The 19,435-nt window shown below is 43.7% G+C and overlaps 1 protein-coding gene across 2 annotated transcripts in view; it reads left to right on the forward strand.

Moving 5' to 3' along the window:
- The window catches only part of CSTPP1 (centriolar satellite-associated tubulin polyglutamylase complex regulator 1), a 190,863-nt gene that overhangs the window by 152,314 nt on the left and 19,114 nt on the right, over nt 1-19,435 (forward strand). The window contains exon 4 of one of the 2 annotated variants that reach the window (XM_061201702.1): nt 16,097-16,181. The exons of the other annotated variant lie outside the window; for it this stretch is intronic. Coding sequence (XP_061057685.1) covers nt 16,097-16,181 — 85 coding nt within the window. The remainder of the gene's footprint in view (nt 1-16,096; nt 16,182-19,435) is intronic. 2 annotated transcript variants of the gene reach the window in all.

The following is a 19,435-nucleotide window of genomic DNA, read 5'->3' on the forward strand; positions in this document are numbered from 1 at the left end:
CACTCTTGCCTGCCTCCAGTTCCCAAAAAGACCACACCCCTCTCCAGAGCTCCGGGGCCCTGCAGGCAGCTCTTCCCACTGGGAGAGCCCTGGAGGGTGGGTGGGTGTGTCTTAGCGCTGACCTCCCCAGCTGTGAAACAGGAGGGCTGAGAGAACACATCCTTTTAGCCTGGCAGCCACATGGCAGTCATCTCCTCAGAAGTCCTTTGCCGAATCGAGAAGTAATAGCTTCTCAGACGCTATCCTTTTTCTTGTTGGGGCAAGATCAGTGCCTAGTGTCAGGAGAGCGATATTAAAGATTAAAGAGCCTCCTCCACCAGGAAACGGGATAGTTTTGCCTGAATCTCTTAATTTGCTTTTCCCCCCATACAAGTGCATTCATGTTGCTGGGCTCCCTGGCTTACTCTTCAGCAGTTTGTAGTCATTATTCTCCTGACTTTGTGGTCTCATTGATATTAGAATGTTTTTCATCTGCTGTGATGCTTCCACGCTCCACTGCTTTTTCTCTTACGTTACTAACGACTCTTCTGTTGATTTCAGCCTTTAGCCAAGCCCACCCCATCCACACCCCACTCTTTCCCTGTCTTTTATTGATGCTATGTTGACTTTGTGTGTCTCTGTTAGTTCAGTTTTCTGAGCACCTGCAGAGAATTAACCATCTCTACTTGCTGCTGGGGATCACCCAGGCCTTTGATCTGTTTGATTTCTGTACTTTTGGAAATGTTGAAGGATTCTGTAACCCCACCAAAGTACATAAAACCTGCTATAGTCCCTGTAGCCTGACCTTCCAGACTAGCTCTGCTTAGGGACCAGAAGATGTTAATGTAAATACAGATGTAGATACCGTCCATTAAGTGTTTACTATGTACCACGTACTGTTCTAAGCACCTAACATGACTATCTTATTTAATCCTTACATGTAGGCCTAAAAGGCCACACATGAACTGGTCCCAGTTATTTCTCCAACCCTATTCCTTAGTCCTTTCCCTCTTGTTTTCTTGGCTGTAGCTACACTGGCTTCTATGCTGCACTTCTTACCCAGTAGCTATGTTCCCTCCATATAGCCTTTGCATTGGCTATTCCCTCTGCCTGGACTGCTTTTCCCTCAGATGTCTGCCTAGGTTACTTTTTAACTTTCTTCAAGTCTTTGCTTAGGCATTACCTTCTTCATGAAACTGAACTAGACTCCTTTCTATAAAACGATGCCACCACTACTACCTCACACTCCCTATTCGACTTGCTCTATTCTATTTTTTCCGTTAAACTTATCAATAACTTACTATATAGTTAATTATTTTGTTTATCTGTCTTCTCCAATATAAGGTAAGCTTCAGGAGGGCAAAGAACTTGTCTATTTGTTCCCTAATATATCCTAAGCATCTGAAAGAGCAGTATCTGCCACACAGTAGATGTTCTATAATTCCTGGTGAACTTCGTCCCTTCAAGAACCATGTGAGGTAGGTGTTTCTGTTATTTCCATTTTAAAGATGATGGAATTGAAGCTCAGAGAATTTAAGTAACTAATTTGCCCCACATCACTCAGCTATTAAGTAGTGGAGCTGGGATCTGAAGCCAGGATTGACTAACTCCAAAGAATGTGCTTTCAAGCACTAAGTTAATAGTTCTCAAAAAATTTTTCTTTTAATTTTTTGGCCATGCCAAGCAGCATGTGGAATCTTAGTTCCCGGAACAGGGATGGAACCCACACCCCCTGCATTGGAAGTGTGGAGTCCTAACCACTGGACCGCCAGGGAAGTCCCATCAAACTTTGATATACATAAAAGTCACCTGAGCTATTTGTTTAAATGCACATTCACACAACCTAACCCTGAGGATTCTGATTCAGATTCTATAGGTCTGGGATATAGATGATCCATGAACCATCCTTGGAGATACATTGGGATATACTATGTTACCTTTAAGGGCTTGGGATCTATGTAAGGAGGCATAGAGATAAAGTCCATGGAACATTTTCTAAGTGCCCACTATGTACCAGTCCCTGTGGCACATAAAAGTCCTCACTCTCAAGATTCAATCTTTTGGTGGTAATGGGGCAAACAGACACATATATCATTAATAAATCATGGAATACTTAAAAGCACATGCTTTAGATTCAGGCAGACCCATGGTTCAAAGCCTGAATGCAAATGACTTAACCTCCCTGCATCTGCAAGTAAAATGAAAACAACAATATTTACCTAATAGGACCATTATGAGGGATTAAATGAGGTAATGGGTGTATAGGACTCAGGAAGGTAGCTTAAAAACAAATAACCAACACCAGGATAAATAAATGGCTCAGAAACAGTAAATATAGAAAAACTCAGAAGAAGAGTTTTACAGTTTTACAGCCTACTGTTTTATACTTAGAGTACCAAAAATTTTTGTTGTTTGTAATGTACATGGAAATCTTTTCAAAATATATTTATATATATCTATATAGAGATATAGATATAGGTATAAAATACTGTTCCCTGCATTCTTTTTTTTTTTTTTTTTTAAAGATTGATTGATTGATTGATTGCTATGTTGGGTCTTCGTTTCTGTGCGAGGGCTTTCTCCAGTTGCGGCAAGCGGGGGCCACTCTTCATCGCGGTGCGCGGGCCTCTCACTATCGCGGCCTCTCTTGTTGCGGAGCACAAGCTCCAGACGCGCAGGCTCAGTAGTTGTGGCTCACGGGCCTAGTTGCTCCGCGGTATGTGGGATCCTCCCAGACCAGGGCTCGAACCCATGTCCCCTGCATTAGCAGGCAGATTCTCACCCACTGCGCCACCAGGGAAGCCCTCCCTGCATTCTTAAATAGAACTTATCTTAGCATCTAAGTATATACTTATAAATTATGTTATGCTGGAAAACACTGCTGCCGTCAGAGCTTATTGAAGTGTACCGTAAAAGCATCGATTGTATCTTAAATATTTTTTCCTGCTTCTCTATCATGTTTCTATCATGCTGTTAATGCCTAATTTCTCATTGCTGTCCTTGCACCCGCCTGTTATAGTTCCTTTTCCTCTCCCAGGTTACTTTGTCTAGTCTGTATTGGGTTTAGAAACTAGATGGCCAAGCTTATTACAATTGTGAGCATAATCGGGACATTTCTCAGAAGCCTGTAAGTTAACCACCTAAGCTTTAGTGTGCGAACTTGGTGACATCTGTCTTGCCTACTTAGAGGCTTATTGGCATTTAGATATTTGAGATTGCCTATTAAGTTTTAAACACGTTAGGTATTATTGTGTAGGGTACAGACACCTGGAAAATCCATTTTCATTGTTCTCAGCATTGGAAGTTAGTCCATTTTGTAGCTCCATAACTTGAAAGAGCCTTGGGAATCACAGGATCATAGATCTGGCCTTTTGCTGTCAAGTAGGTAACTGATTGTTATCTCCATTTTACAGATAAAGAAACTGAGGCCTAAAGAGTAAGTAGCCTGCTCAAGTGAGGTAGTCCAGCAGAGCCAAGGCAGGGTTCCAAGTCTCTGGGCCTTCCCTTCTGCTCAGGCACACTGTTCCCAGGAGGAAACAGAGAATCACCTTAGGTTGTAGAAAGGAAGGAAAACCATCAATAACTATGACTAAAGAAAAATGAAGTCTGATTAACATTGTAACTAATCAGTTTTAGCCCTGACTTTGATAGGTGTTTTTCCCCCCACCCCTGCCCTCATGTGAAGGGATGTATAATCTTATTGTGCCCCCATTGGGCCCGAACTGTGAGCATGTATTGATATAAGGAAGGGCTAAGGGGCATTATAATAAGATCCAGAAGCCTGTAAAGGATTTTAAAAGATGATTGTCAGCTTTTCAAACTCTTTTCATTATGGACAAAACAAGGTGATTTAGAGAGGGCAGATAGAGCCACTGAGAATGAGGGACATGGAAATAGGTTTCTGAAGGAAGATGCAGAGTTGACTGGCTGCATCTTCTTGCTTGCTGGCTGGGTGGTTGGCTGGCCTGCTTGCTTGCCTTTTTTTTTTTTTTTTTAATTTTATTTGTTTTTGGCTGCATTGAGTCTTTTCTCTAGTTGCGTTGCTTCGTGCGGGCTTTCTCTAGTTGCGGCGAGCGAGGGCTACTCTTTGTTGCGGTATGCGGACTTCTCATTGTGGTGGCTTCTCTTGTGGAGCATGGGCTCTAGGTGCTTGGGCTTCAGTAGTTGCAGCATGCAGGCCCTAGAGCGCACAGGCTTCAGTAGTTGTGGCATGCAGTCTCAGTAGTTGTGGCATGCAGGCTCAGTAGTTGTGGCTCACGGGCTCTAGAGCACAGGCTCAGTAGTTGTGGCTCACGGGCTTAGTTGTTCCACGGCATGTGGGATCTTCCCGGACCAGGGCTCGAACCCGTGTCCCCCGCGTTGGCAGGCGGATTCTTAACCACTGCGCCACCAGGGAAGTCCCAACAGAGGCATTTTGAACCCAGGCCTGTCTTAATTCCAAATCTCATGTCCTTAGTTATTATGTGTACTGCACTAGCAGACAATAACATGGGTTTCATAGCATCCCCACTCTTCTAGCAAGTTATGTGCTACCTAGATGCAAATTATGTCCTACCTGTTCTTTAGGCTACTGCCTTAACCACAGAGAATTACAATTAAAGAATCCTAGAATGTTAGACCCAAATAGAACCCTGAGGATTATTAAGACAAAAAATTTGCAATTTTTTATAGTTCTGAACGGTCTTGCTTTCTTAAGACCCGTTGATGTCTTCCCACTGCTCATACTTTTGTCTTCTTAATTTTTTAAATGGGTTATACATGAACATGACAAAATTCAAAAGGTATAAATCTTACATACTTTAAAATATATTTAACTTAGTCTGATCGACCCTGATCATTTGTATGTGAGGCATGACAGAGGAAGAAACTGAGGCGTAAAGAGCTGGTGCCCAGTTGAAGGCCACCCATCAATGGGCAAACCAAGTACCTTATCCAAACTCCGGTGAGTAAGACCAGACTTTGTCTTCTAGAATACTTATGCCTAAAAGAAATTGGGTAGATTTATCCTTTGATGTCACTGGGGTATTTTTTATCTTTTTCCTTTCCTTTTGTATGCCTGCCAGTCCCACTGAAAGATAAGCATCCGAGTTGAGAAAGCCTAACCATTGTATCATTTCCCAGGATGGAGAGCCACTAGCATTTGGTTCACATTTTTATTAAAGTAAGATGAGTGATTCACTCACATTACAGGCAAAGAATCTTTTACCAGGAAAACCATACTTTGAAAAACAAAGCCGATGGCTTTAAGGAACAGAAACTGCTAACATCAATTTCCTTTCCCATCCAGTCCCAAAAAAGTCAGACACTCTCTGTGTCTAGCTGCCTCTTTCTCTTACCCACACATATACATATAATTATAGATATGTTACGTTATGTATGCCCACAAACGACAGAAGACAGCAGGAAAGACAAAGGTGGATTCATCTGAAGAAATGTATGTGTTATCTACATCCAACCCTCTATCTGGTTCCTGCTGTTTTTTGTTTCTGAAGTCTATTTTTTTAGTTGATGGGTAGCCATAAATCCATCATCATTGGTGGAAGTTAGTGGATTCTGACAAGAGAACAGGCTGTGGTCTTTATAAATACGCCTACATGCTGGCAACAGCCTTCCCATACTCGCACAATCACTGAGGACCAGGGAACTTAGATTGTTTTTTATTTTTAGTCTGTCTTGGTTCAGCTCACCCTCAGTGAGTAACTCTGTTAGCCACTGCTTCTTATTATGTTTATTTAGAAAAGAAGGAAAATGCATTTGAAGCAAAACAAATGCATAATCTGTTCCACTTCTTATTTATTCTATGGCTACTTTGGACAGTGGAAAGCCCAGAGAAATAATAACATTTATTGGTTTTTGTTTTCTGTGGCTTGCTTTCTCAGACAAGTCCTCATCAGACAGTTTTGCTGATAGCTTATAAAACTCCATGCCAACTATCAGTCTCATTTTAAATTGGAAAGGAAAAAGGTAGTTGGAAGTATTTTTTATGTACATTAAATATACTTTTCTCTTGCTAATCTGTGTCTGGTCCTGTTAACATTGCAGATACAGGCTAATAATGACTTTAAATGTTTATTGTTTTTGTTATCCCTTCTCTATTTTCTTATAGAGATTAGCAGCAAGTCACCAAAAATAGAAAGCCTCTGTCAGTTTGTTTGGAGGGCAACAAGGAAGCTGGGAGCCAGATAGACTACATCTGACCCTGGAGTCAGCCTAGGAGAAAGATGATAGAAAGAGGTGGAATAGCTGGTGGCAGATTTCAATAGTAACAGTAATGATAATAATAGCATTTGCAGCTAACATTTACTGCATTCTCACTATGGAATTCGCTGTGCTAGGTGTTTTTCATCCATAGAAGAAATAAAAGCAGGCTGAGTTCCCAGGGTCCCAGGGACCATATGGCAAGAAAGAAAAAGACATCACAGGGAACTGGCCTGTGTAATAGAAAGAGGCCTTGCCCTGGAATGGGAAGGCTTGCTCTGATCCTGGCTCTAACATTTGCTTGGTGATTTTATCCCTTACTGAGGCTCATTTTCCTTGTCTATAAAAATGGGAATATTTTTATTCCCATTTTGCTCTCTCTGCCCCACAAACTTCTTATGGAGATCAAAAGTGATAATGCATATGAAAACAGTTTGCATAATTATACAGTCTCTTTATAAATATGACTCATCATTACTTTTAATAGTGAGAAGAGAGAGGATTGGCAGTGCACTGACTATCAAGGAAGGTGGTGTACACCTGCCTTCAGGCAGGAAGTCTGTTATTGACTTGTCAATAAGAACAAAGGAAGCAAGATAAAATAATTATGAGATAAGGAATAAGATTATTCTAGCCACCCACTGGCTGGAGCTGGAGAACTTCCATGAACTGTGCCTTTTGTTATGCAGGTGCCATCCCACCTGTGTGCCTCAAACACAGGAGAGTAATAGCAAGAGTAGGTACTCCTTATTGAATGCTTGCCCTGTGCCATATTCTAGCACTTTAAGTTTACTACCGCTCTCGTTTTTTTAATCGTCTCTTTTAATCCTCTCAAAAACTCTTCATGATTAGTATTAGTATCATCTTTATTCATATTCATGTGATGATTATTATTATTCACTTTCATTTCTAATTGGCTTGCTCAATGCCACATGGCTAGTTTAAGAACCAGGATTTAGATCCTCGCCGGCTGATTCAGGAGCCTGCACTCTTAGTGAGGCACTACCCACTTAGGGGTCAGGGCCAGTGGGGTTTTCTTTTTTTTTTTTTGGCCACGTTGGGTCTTCGTTGCTGTGCGCGGACTTCAGTTGCGGCAAGTGGGGGCTGCTCTTCGTTGTGGTGCGCGGGCTCCAGGCACGCGGACTTCAGTACTTGCAGCACGCTCAGACTCAGTAGTTGTGGCTCGCGGTCTCTAGAGCGCAGGCTCAGTAGTTGTGGCGCACGGGCTTAGTTGCTCCGCGGCATGTGGGATCTTCCCAGACCAGGGATCAAACCCGTGTCCCCTTCATTGGCAGGCGGATTGTTTGTTTGTTTGTTTTTTTATAAATTTATTTATTTGTTATTTTTTTATTTTTGGCTGCGTTGGGTCTTCGTTGCGGTGCACGGGCTTCTCATTGCAGTGGCTTCTCTTGTTGCAGAGCACGGGCTCTAGGCACGTGGACTTCAGTAGTTGTGGCTCACAGCTCTAGAGCGCAGGCTCAGTAGTTGTGGCGCACGGGCTTCGTTGCTCCACGGCATGTGGGACCTTCCAGGAACAGGGATCGAACCCGTGTCCCCTGCATTGGCAGGCGGATTCTTAACCACTGCACCACCAGGGAAGTCCCGGGCCAGGGGTTTTTAAACAGGCCTCTATAGAGCCCAGAGTTTAAAGCAGTGCCTCAGGCCTTCTCCCGCAGCCTCCTCATCCCCACACCTCTAGCCTCAGTGAAGGCTATTGAGGACAAAGTTGGGTAGGAAGAGGTTTGTTTTTATCTATGTTATACATTAAGGTTCCTTATAAAATTTCCATTTTTAAAAAGTATATCCGTTTAGGGACGTCTCTGGTGGTCCAGTGGTTAAGAATCCATGCTTCCACTGCAGGGGGCCTGGGTTCTATCCGTGGTCGGGGAACTAAGATCCTGCATGCCATGCAGTACAGCAAAAAAAAAAAAAAAACCTTCCAAAAAGTATACCTGTTCAAAAATTTTGTTCAGCCCTCACATACCACGACATCCTTATTTTATAGGTGAGAAAATGGAGGTCCAGAAAACCTGTGGCCGGTATCATGTAATTAGTTCTTTGCAGAACTCAGACCAAGTTCTTTTTAAAATGCTACCTCTGTTTCAAAAATTGAGTGAGGTATTCCAGATACACCACCATTGACAGGGCAGGATTTTCCTCTCACCTTTACTTCCCGTGAGGGGGGAATGAAGTTCATTGTCCAGCTCTTGTGCCTGTTTGACCATTTCTGTTCAGTTAAGAACAGGAGCAGGTCACAGGAGGTTACGGCAGCACCTGCTTCTTCCTGGATAAAAATTACACCTTAGCTCTGAAATCTCTGCTTCCAAGGGCACACCCTGTCCTCCCATTTCCAAACAGAAATGTGAAGGAGCAACACCTGAGAGGGCTGGACTAGTTGGTCTCTGGATTAGAGTGCGAATGGTAGTGCAATGCTAGGCTTGAAAGAACTTCCTCGATGGGCTGCTGGGCCCTTTGGGAGCTTATGGTGCCAAGATCCTGCTCTACATTTTAGTGTCCAAAGCTGCCTCCATTCCTCTGTAAACTGTCAGGAGACTGTGCCTGTGCCAGAGTAGCTAGCCCTGTCGCTGCTGGAGAGAGACTTTCTTTCCTCCTGGCTGGGGCCTCCTTCCATAATGCCACGTGGCTTCCCACCCTGGGCATGTGCAGCCTGTTGTGTTTCATGTTATCAAAGCTGTCTAAGACAGTGCCTCCCCCCAGAACCAAGCCTTGCCTTGGTCCTTCAACTCTCAGGAGCCTATCAGGATGTACAGAAGAGAGGGTAACACCCCAAGGTGTATACACAGTATAGAGGGTTCTTACATATCAGACCAGCCCACTGGTTCAGTCCCACAGCGGTGGCTAGAGATGGCCATGGTTAGCCCCAAAACCTGATCAGATTGCCATTATGTGCCACACACAATCCCTGGGGAAGAATTTTCAGACCCTGATCAGAAATGCTCACATTTCTTTAAACCTTTGTATAATATAAACAGTTCCTGGGGAGTTTCTTTTATTCATTCTAAAAATTGCCATGAAATTGTTATTATATCTGATCTAGTACTTTGCCTAGAACATATATACTGGCCAAAAAGTAATAGTCACTTGATGTTGGGCTTAGTCATAATCAAATATAAAAACTAAAGAGTCTGGCTTTCTGCCCCTGTTTGAACACACTACACATACTCTGGGGAGTAATGAGTTGGCAAAGGATAGTGTTAATAATGGCCCCACAGGTGTCATTGGAAGCCATTGCTTCTCATTCCTTTTGTAAAATCATTTCCCTTTCAGTAAACTAATTATCATTTTCCTCCATTTACAATATAAAACAACAGTGCTGTCAAAGAAGATAAAATTTAAGAACACAGTCTGCTCTTCTTCTGGGGTTTTGCTTGACATGGCCCTAGGATGTGAGTAATATTCCTGTGACTTTTGGTACCAAGTGCCACATGGGGAGTGAAGCTGTCAGATGTCTGCCCCCTTCCTTTCCCCTTCCCCAACTCTCCCCCTCTCCCTTCCCCTCCTTGCAGAGTAGCACTGAGATATTTACTCAGCTGTGGACTGGTACCAAAGCCTCAGTGCCCTGGGGAAAGGAAGGGGTGGTATGGTCATGCCCTGAATTATCCATGTCCTTCCGAGCATCTCTTGGCAGAGCAGCCTGGCTGGGGGTGAGTGTCATTTGGAATGAGCCTTCACAACCCCTGCATAAAAGAATATAAAAGCAATTGCAGCTGAAAATTGGAGAGTCCACTCATGGGCTGTGGTGTTCTCTGGCCTCTGCGGTAGTTCCTATTGAGATCATGCAGCCAACCAACTAGAGGTTGTTGAGTCCTCTGGGATTCTCCGTGGCTTGGTAGCATTTCATTATCTCCGGCTCCAGTCTCAGCACTAGCTCACTCAGCCCTCAGCATGAAGGCAGTCATGCAAATGAACTCAGACTAAACCCCAGTTCATCCTCCAGAGTTTTGGAGGTAAAAACCCTTGATTCAGGCTTTGGGGAAGGCTTCTCTGAGTAAGGAACAAAGATATGGCCCTCATTCCTTCCATCTGGCACTCCTCCACTGGTCTCTTTTAGTGACACCATTCTGACCCTGGAAAAGGCACCGTTTCCTAGGAAGAGCAGGACGCATCTGAATCTTCAACCACACACTGCCGCAGTTCTTCCGAGCAAACGTGTGGACACACGTGGTGGTCTGAGAGGAGGATGTAGAGATGACTAAGCTGCCCCCACAGAGCTTCAGAGACCAGAATTTCCACAGCAAGAAGGCAGACCAGATGTAGAAAAGATAAGAGAAGGTCTTCAATCCTTCTTTTCCAAGAAAGGAGGAAGTGAGAACGAGTTAGCCCTTGAATATATTGGGCCTCAGTAATTTGTGACAAGATTAGTTTTCTTAGCCAAAATAACCTCATCCATCACTCTCTAGGATTAGAGTAGGGCTAGCCAAGAAAAGAATATTTTGAGTCAGGAGTTGGTTATCTTGAAAACTCCAGTATTCATGCTAGAGTTGTAACAGTAGTAAAATGAATCACTAAGAAGTAAACCCTAGGCGGCTTCTGATTTTCACGGTAAAATTGGTGATCTATTCCAATGCAAACAAATATTCGAGTTGATTGGATTGAGCACTTGATAAGAAAGTGCTAGGAGTCAGCAAGGCCATGGAATGTAGTTACACCTTCCATAATGTATTGAGTTCACTGAGAGCTGTGGTACCTACCAACCAGGATGTTTTCCATTTTCAGCACTTTACAGCTCCTGGCACCTCCTCACACTGCTCTAAACTTATAGTCATGCCTCCTGTGCCTGGAGATCCCCCATCTCTGTGTTCACACAGTGACCAGAAACTCGTCCCTCCGAATTGTCATCTGGGTCACTGTGCGGTGCATGTTTTTATTCAATCATTCCTTCAACAGATATTTACTACTATATGCCAGGCATTGTGCTGAGGGCTTTAGTTAAGGCCAAAGATGCCTTAATTTCAGGACTTCAAGTTTTAATCAGTTAATAATTATTAAACAATTCTCCCATTTATTGAGCATTTTGCTAATTTTTCAGAAAAGTTCCTTATATACAAATTACCTCATTTGATTTTTACAACAATCACATTAGGTAGGTACTGTGATTAGTCACATTTCTAAGAGGAAACCAAGGTTCAGAAAAATTGTCTAACTTGTCCAAGTCATGCTGGTGGTAAGTAGTGGAGGCCGGGTTTTGAAGCCAGGTCATCTGATTACATAGTCTGGGCTCTGCACTAACACAACTGCCCTGCCCACCTGGAGGGTATCTGTATGTTTAACTTAGATATTGGGTTGGCCCAAAAGTTCGTTCGGGTTTTTCCGTAAATGTTACAGAAAAACCCAGACGAACTTTTTGGTCAACCCAATAAGTCTTTAACTTAGATGTAAAGTTTGTCAATCACCTGGCATAAACAATCCTATCATCAGAAGTCAAGTCCCCCACTAACCAGCCAGATCACACCTGCTAGAGTAGAACTTGCAGGACCTTTGGAGCTAGACAGGCGTATGTCTGAATCTCAGCCCTCCCTCCTCTTACTAGTTCTGTCTCCTTGAAAAAGTAATTAACCTTAAAGAAACCCTAGTTTCTTTATTTCTTAAAATAATAGTAGCAAATACTAACAGAGCACTTATGATGGGCTATTATTCTTAGTTCTTAACATTAGCTCACAACAACTGAATGATGTTGGTACCATCATTATACCCACTTTATAGATGGGGAAACTGAGGCATAGAGCGCTTAAAGGTCAGTAATTTGAAATCAGTGGCAAAGCTTGGATTTGGACTCAGGCAGTCTAACTCTAAAGTCCGTGCTATGAGCCACAATGCTGTACTGTGCTGCCTCCTGAGATGATAGGATTGAGGGTGTAGAAACCTCTGGTCCAGAGCCACACAGTCAATGGAACTATTACAAGGTTTAGAATAAGAAAATTTAACAGCTCTGACCACCCACAGAAAGAGAAGCACCAATCTGTGGGGAGTGTTCTGATTTTGATCTTATACCAGAGTCGTCTTATGTCTTTGCCTTTGAACTTTCAGGACCTGCTGGCTGAAACTTTCCTGATTGTGGGGGGATTCCTTTAGAGAAGGCATCTGTTGGTACACACCACTTACCTTCCCTGCACCTGCCAGGATGGAGAGCACCGGCAGGTGGGAGGGGATGAGAAATGGCAGTGTAGCCACCAGCACAGGTGTACTCATCCCCCACCTTCCCATGGCCTCCGGCTCAGCAAAGGCTGTGGTGCTGGAGCTGCAGTCTTTCCTGTTGACAGTAATTAGAACCTTTCAGACTTGATTTCTTACATGAAAAAATCCCAATTCACTTGAATTGTCTCCTTGATCCAGTTCACCTGGAGCTATTTAGTTCCTGCAGTTTGTTTGGGGAGGAGAACAAGCTATTAAGCCTTCACACATTACGGTTGATAAGATCAAGGTGCTGAAAATGTTAGTTGGGTAAACTTCGGAGCCAGACTGCCAGAGTTTGAATTCCAGTTCCAGCAGTTAAGCATGATCTGAGTTTTTGTGTCTGTGAAATGGAGATAACCATAGTGAAGATTAGATAAGATGAGATGGCACAGGTAAAACCCTTGGAAGATCAGTGTCTGGCCCATAGTAAGTGCTCAATAAATGTTAACTGTTAGTATTATTATCATTATTAAGCCCATCCAGCCCTTAGACCCCAGCCTAGGATCTTGCTCTGGGAAGCCAAGTCCCCTTCCTGTCCCCCAGGCTCTGGAGCCTTCTCTCCTCACTTACCAGATGATTTCATCTCTCTACGCCTCCACATCCTTATCTGTGAAATGCAGCTGGGAATACTAGAGTCTACTTTGTGAGGTTGTTGTGAAGGTTAAGTGAGCTAATTCAAAGCCTGAGCACAGAGCTCAGTGACTAGTCAGTCTCACTACTGTTATTCCTGAAGCACAAAGGGCTGCCTAGAAGGCAGATCTTTGAGATCTTGGAGAGCTCTTAGAGCCAAAGGACCCAAAATAGGCAGGAGCATTTAGGGTTAACCAATGCCTGAGTGTGAGCCTCAGGAGCTGGGGAGACCGCTGGCTTGTTGGGAACGGAAGAGGCATTAAATGAATGCAGACTGCAGAAGAGTATTCAAAAACAGGTTCGGCTCAAGCAATCTGACTGAATTTTCAAGGCAGAAAAATTTTTAAGGGGTTTAAGCATTTACACTCAGCAAGAAGCACCTTCCTCCTCTCCTGCCTTTGCCCCCAGGATTTAAAAACAAAACCAAATAGCTCCTGTTGTTTGGTGTTACTATGTTCTAGACGTTCTGCTGAGTACTTTATAGACATCATCTTTTTTGATCTTGACTTCAACCCTTAAAGGTAGGTGTCATCATTCCCATTTTACGGATGAGAAACTGAGATTTAGAGAGATTGAGCAATTTGCCCAAGGTTGCATACCTGGGAAATTGCAGAGCCAAGATTTGAACCCAAGCCAGGGGGACAGGAGGAGGACAGCTCCCATTTGTTCATCCGTGTTCTGATTTTGGAACAACACTTACTGCTCACCATTCTCCCAAATACCCACTGTACAACCCAGGAGTTTCTCCAAGTGGCAGATGCCTCTCCCTTGAAATTATCTGGCCTTGATATTATCCCACTTCTACTTTAATAGAACTGCTGTCTTCCACAATTAAACTGGCCAAAGTTGTTTATTTGCCAGCACTTCCCGTTCATCTCTTTATCTGACTATCTTCCTCACTTTACATTTGGGATAGTCAAGTTCCAGAAGTGGTGAACAGGATGTATTCTGTTTTTCTGATGTATTTAGTATTTCCAAGAACTGTTGTTGCATTGGAGAACTACAAAATTATTTTTGTAAATCATTCTTCTACCCTTAGGAAGCAAGTATTTGAAGCACATGAGTTAGAATATCATCAAGAACCTAAAGAGAGCTGAGGGTCTGGAAACCAGGAGGCTGAGATCGATTCCCAGCATTGTCTTTCTTGATTGAACAAGGGAGTCATACAACTCTCTCTCGGCTTCTCATTTTCCTTTACCCTGTTTATCTTCCCAAGGATATCTTGTAGATAATTTGGGGGATAAATATGAATAACTGTGAAATACTTTGACCCCCCCCTAAGAATGGTATCTGATCCATCCACCAAATCTTAGCCTAGAAAAGCGTTAATGGGGACTCCCTGGTGGTCCAGTAGGTAAGACTCCAAGCTCCCAATGCAGGGGGCCTGGGTTCAATCCCTGGTCAGGGAACTAAGATCCCACATGCATGCTGCAACTAAGAAGCCTTCATGACGCAACTAAAGGTCCCACGTGCTGCAACTAAAGATCCCACATGCCGCAACGAAGATCCTGCGTGCCGCAGCTAAGACTGGGCGCAGCCAAAATAAATAGATTAATTAATTAATTAATTTTAAGAAAGAAAGGAAAAAAAGCATTAATTATTCAAAGATAGAACTTTCCTTTATTTAGTTCCTGCCAGAACTCACTTCTGTCTATACAGGGGGTTTTGAAGTGAGAATAAAGTGGGAACATATTAGATTCAGTGGCTTTTCTCCCTTTCCTCTTTCCTGTCCCTCACCCCAAGTCTGCGAGCCCACAAGTGGCTATTACTCTTTCCCCTGAAGAACAAAACCTCCTACTAGGCTGTGCCCTAGGTCAGGCGAGTGAGGAGAGGAAAGTGCACACCCCATTGTGGCTAAGATGAAGGCCGCAAAAGCCATCTTGATCCTTTGACCTACATTGACGCTGAGTCTGTCGCTTTGGTGTCCCTGACTTTGGCAGTGTGGTTAGTCTAACTCTATGCCCCCACCTTGAATTGAGCCTTGATGAAAAAGTAGTAGGAACCCAGGCCTGTCCCTGGGGATTTGGGGTTTTTATCTTGGAAAAGCATCAACCAAACTATCAGGGACAGGAGATCTGGATTCCTGTGGCTTGAGCTAACTTAGGTCCAAAGAAACCAAGTGCCTGTGATCATCATCTTCATTCCCCAAATGTGGCCATGCCCTCTGGATTCCCTTCTCTCACTCATGCTCCCGGTTAGGAGGGCTTCTGGGTTGCTTGATCTTGCTTTACCATCAGCACGTTGTTCCATATTTGAAATGCTTTGCTATATGGAATACTTGTGGATTGCAGCCGCCTGACTGATCTAAAATCTCTTGGCTTTGGGACATGCAGTAACAAAACAACTTTTAAGCATCAGTGTATTTCCTCTCCCTTGGCATTCTATAAACCCCCCTGAGATTTACCTCTCTGGGTTTTCTACTGGGCCACAGAGCCTCATCCTGGCTCATCTCTCCCAAAGCACTGCTTCTGTATATTAGGAGTCATTTGGTTGCCTTGATTGTATATCTTGGATCTTTGTCTTGGCTTCCTATAATAGGATGACCAGATTTGTGTGCAGGCATCCAAAAGGAGCCAGCCTGCACAATACTGGATGACAGAGTAAGAAGGTCTGTGGGTTGCTATGCTGTATTCTTCTCCTCCATACATTGCAAGACTGCATTTGCCTTAGTACTGCTTGCAGATATTCTGTGGATAGTCTTTGGGTATGTTGTGGTGAATGTTACCATGCCAGAGAATTTCAGCAAACTTAGCCAGCTCTGAAATGACTCATTCTTGTGGATTTTCATACATAAGAAGGCTAATAAAGTTACCCCTCTAATTCCCCCTTCTTACCCGACCATCTTTCAAACCAGTGAAGCTCCTTAGGCCAAAGTGTTGTAGCTGGGTGCCTCCCATCCAGGAAAAACTTTGTAGAAATATTGATCTTAAAATCTCGCCCTTGGAGGGTTAGTGGCTAATGCAGCCTTAACACTGACTCACCTTTAAAAGAGCAGCTCTACTGAGAGTAGGTCTAAAACCCATGAAATGACCAAAAAGACAGCAGTGACTTCACATGCAGAGACCTAATGTGTTCCTATCCATTTCCACTCCAGATTTGCTGACCATGAGGGAATATCACTGCTTGCTGCAATTACTGTGCCCAGATTTCCCGCTGGAGCTCACTCAGAAAGCAGCCAGGTATGTCTCCTGGGCTTTTGAAGTCAACTCAGCCCCCTCTTTGGCCCGGGTTTCTGAGAGAAACCTGAAATGTATACAAACAAACATACCATTAGGGGAGAATAAAACTGATAGGGAAGAAACTGGCATTTGGAGAGGGGTCTATTTGGGATTTGCCCAAAAACATAATACTTTCTGCATTTCCAAAAGGAAGCCAAATGATCTTTGGTGGTTTCTGCGGGGAGTTTTAGGGTCTGCAGATAGAGTTGGGAGGTGGTGAGAGGAAGAGACAAACACACACACACACACACACACAGGCACGCACACAAAGAAATATCCCTAGAGGACATTCTGAGAAAATATGGGGCAAGTTTGGCAGCGACTTGTGATAAAGGGAGTTGAAGTTCGAGACTGGAAAACATGAAGGTGATAAAGCCCAATTGAGGGAGGGATAAATTGTATTACTTATGCTAAAAGAAGGTTTCCAAGATTAGTCCAGAACCAGGAAGACTTGGTAGAAATAGTTAGAACCCTCTAATTTCTGTGTTTGGTTTCACTGTCATTCACATTTTCTAACCAAATGAGGTAGTTGGGCTATGCCTCAGTTAACTTTTACTTATTTAACTGAAAACCTGAGCTAAGGCAGCAAATGGAAGTATAGCAAAAATCTTGTTTTCTGAAAAATGCCAGAACAGAGGATTTTTAGGAAAATACTCTGTATTATATCATACATGATAGATACGTGTCATTAGACATTTGTCCAGACCCATAGAATGTACAACACCAAGAGTGAATCATAAATCTAAACTGTGGACTTTGGGTGATGTTGTGTCAATGTAGGTTCAACGATTGTAACACAGGTACCATTGGTGGGGGATGTTGATCTGGGGGAGGCTGAGCACGTGTGGAGGCAGGAGGTATATGGGAAATCCCTGCACCTTCCCCTCAATTTCACTGTGAACCTAAAACTGCTCTAAAAAAGTAAAATCTAAATAATAATTTTTTAAATGCCCAGCTTCCCTAAATCAATTAGTCAAGTATATTTACAGGGGAGAGTTGACTAGTGAACAGGGAGGGGCTTAGGGGCACTGACCCTCTGTGCAGTGGAAAATCTAAGTATAACTTACAGTCAGCTCTCCATATACACAGTACCTCCATATACATGGCTCTGCATCCGTGGGTTCAGCATCTGTGGGTTTAACCAACCGCAGATTGCGTATTTGCTATTGAAAAAAATCCACTATATAAGTGGACCTGTGCAGTTGAAACCCAGGTTGTTCAAGCGTCAACTGTATATTCACATCCATCACCACAATCAATTTTAGAGCATTTTAACTACCCCACCAAGAAATCCAGCACCCCTTAGCCCTTACTTCCCAATCCCCCCATCCTCCCTAGCCCTGGACAACCACACTCTGTCTCTATAAATTTGCCTATTCTAGACATTTAAAATAAATGGAATCATATGATATATGGTGGTCCTTTGTGACTGGTTTCTTTCATTTAGCCTTATGTTTTCAAGGTCCATCCACGTTGTAGCAGGTCTCAGTACTTCCTTTCATCAAATATTTCTTGAGTGCCAATTTTGTGCCAGGATCTATTCTGCATATTAGGGCTACAGTGATGAATAAGATATAGTTCCTGCCCCTCAAGGAGCTTGCCATTTGATTTAGAAGTGGATCCCTTGGGTACCGATCACAGCCTGCCACCACTTTGTGTCACATCACCTTGGTTTCTGTCACTGCACAGCAGCCTCCGTCCTCCTGTCCCGCTCCTGAAAGGTAGCGGGCGAGTCTGAGGGTGAGCCTTCTGTATGATTTTCAACCCCACCAGCCCCGTTTTTGCATTTGCCCCACCCATCTCCCAGACCCTTCCAAACAATCTGATGTGTGTAAGCATGGCAAGATTAGACTAGAAGGAATAGAACCCTCTAAGATCCACAGATTCGTACAATTATTGATACCAAGGGGCTTCTGGAGTGGCATTCCCCTAGCTGTGTCAGAAGCTTACCTCCTCCTCCTCAAGAGTTCAATAGAAACTTCAGACCTTTCCATCTGAGGAAGAGGAAGCAAGGTAACCAGTCCATGTCAATAGCAGGGAATGTGAGGGGATGATGGGGATGCCAGTATCAACAACAGAAGGGCCCCAGGTGAGCCTCAGGATACTGGCTACAAAATTAGAGATGAACTCAGGACTCAGGCTTTTGTGTCAACCCCACCTCCCCAGTGCCCTGCTTTCCTCACTCCACTCCAGCTGGTGTGTGTGTGGAAAAATTGCATACATCCCAGAAAGTGCCCTCTGATTGTTTAAGCTATTCTCATCTTGTCCTGAAGGTCAGGATCCCAACTTCCTCACGCACAAACCCAGGCTTCTGACCAGAACTGCAGATGGGGGTGGTTAGGCCTCCAAGGCAGTTACTCTAGCTGGAAGAGGCACTGCCCTCTCCTGTCTCACTGCTGGTCTCACTGTATTCATGGCCCTGAGGTCTGGGGACGGGCCGCAGGAGGAGGCTCCAGTCTCTGATGCTGTGTGCGTAAAAGAATGTAATCCACAGGCAGCTAGCTGTACGCCAGAGCCTGTTCAGCGGCAGAGCAGCGCCACGTACGCCTGACTCATGTGCGGCCAGCACCGTGGCCAGGCCCTGGAGTGGCAGGTGTGAGCTGGAAACAGGAGAGCAAAGAACAATCAGACTCCATGACAGCGCCCAGCCAGGGAGCCCCTCCACCGCACACACTCCTGCAGCAGTGGAGTCGCTAAGTAATTTTATCCCTAAGTGGTCACCGTAGCATCTCTGTCTCCATCCTCCAAGGACTGGGAGGCTTTCCTGATGGTTAAGAACATTCAACTAGAGCCAGAATTCTTGAGTTCAAATCCTGGTTCCACAATTTACCAGCTTGTGCCCTTGGGAAAGTTACTTAATTTCTTTGAGCCTCAGTTTCCTCATTTGTAAAGTGGGAATAATCATAGTTGTAATAATTGAAGAAGCATATAATGTGCTTAAAATAATGCCTGGCACAGAGCAATGTTAGAAGCAGTGGTATTAACCTTGACCTTTAAGAGCACGGGCATCATAAGATTAGAAAGACCTGGGTGTACATACCACCTGTGCTCTATTAACTGGATGACCTTGAGGATCTCTCTTAACTTCTACAAGCCCTGTTCCTGTATCTGTAAAATGGGGCTAATAATAATAACTAACTCATAGGGTGGTTGTAAGATTTCAACAAAAAATTATATGTAAATTGCTTAGCACATTATATACATCCAATAAATAA

This window comes from Eubalaena glacialis, chromosome 10 (genome assembly GCF_028564815.1).
Source record: "Eubalaena glacialis isolate mEubGla1 chromosome 10, mEubGla1.1.hap2.+ XY, whole genome shotgun sequence".
NCBI lineage: Eukaryota > Metazoa > Chordata > Mammalia > Artiodactyla > Balaenidae > Eubalaena > Eubalaena glacialis.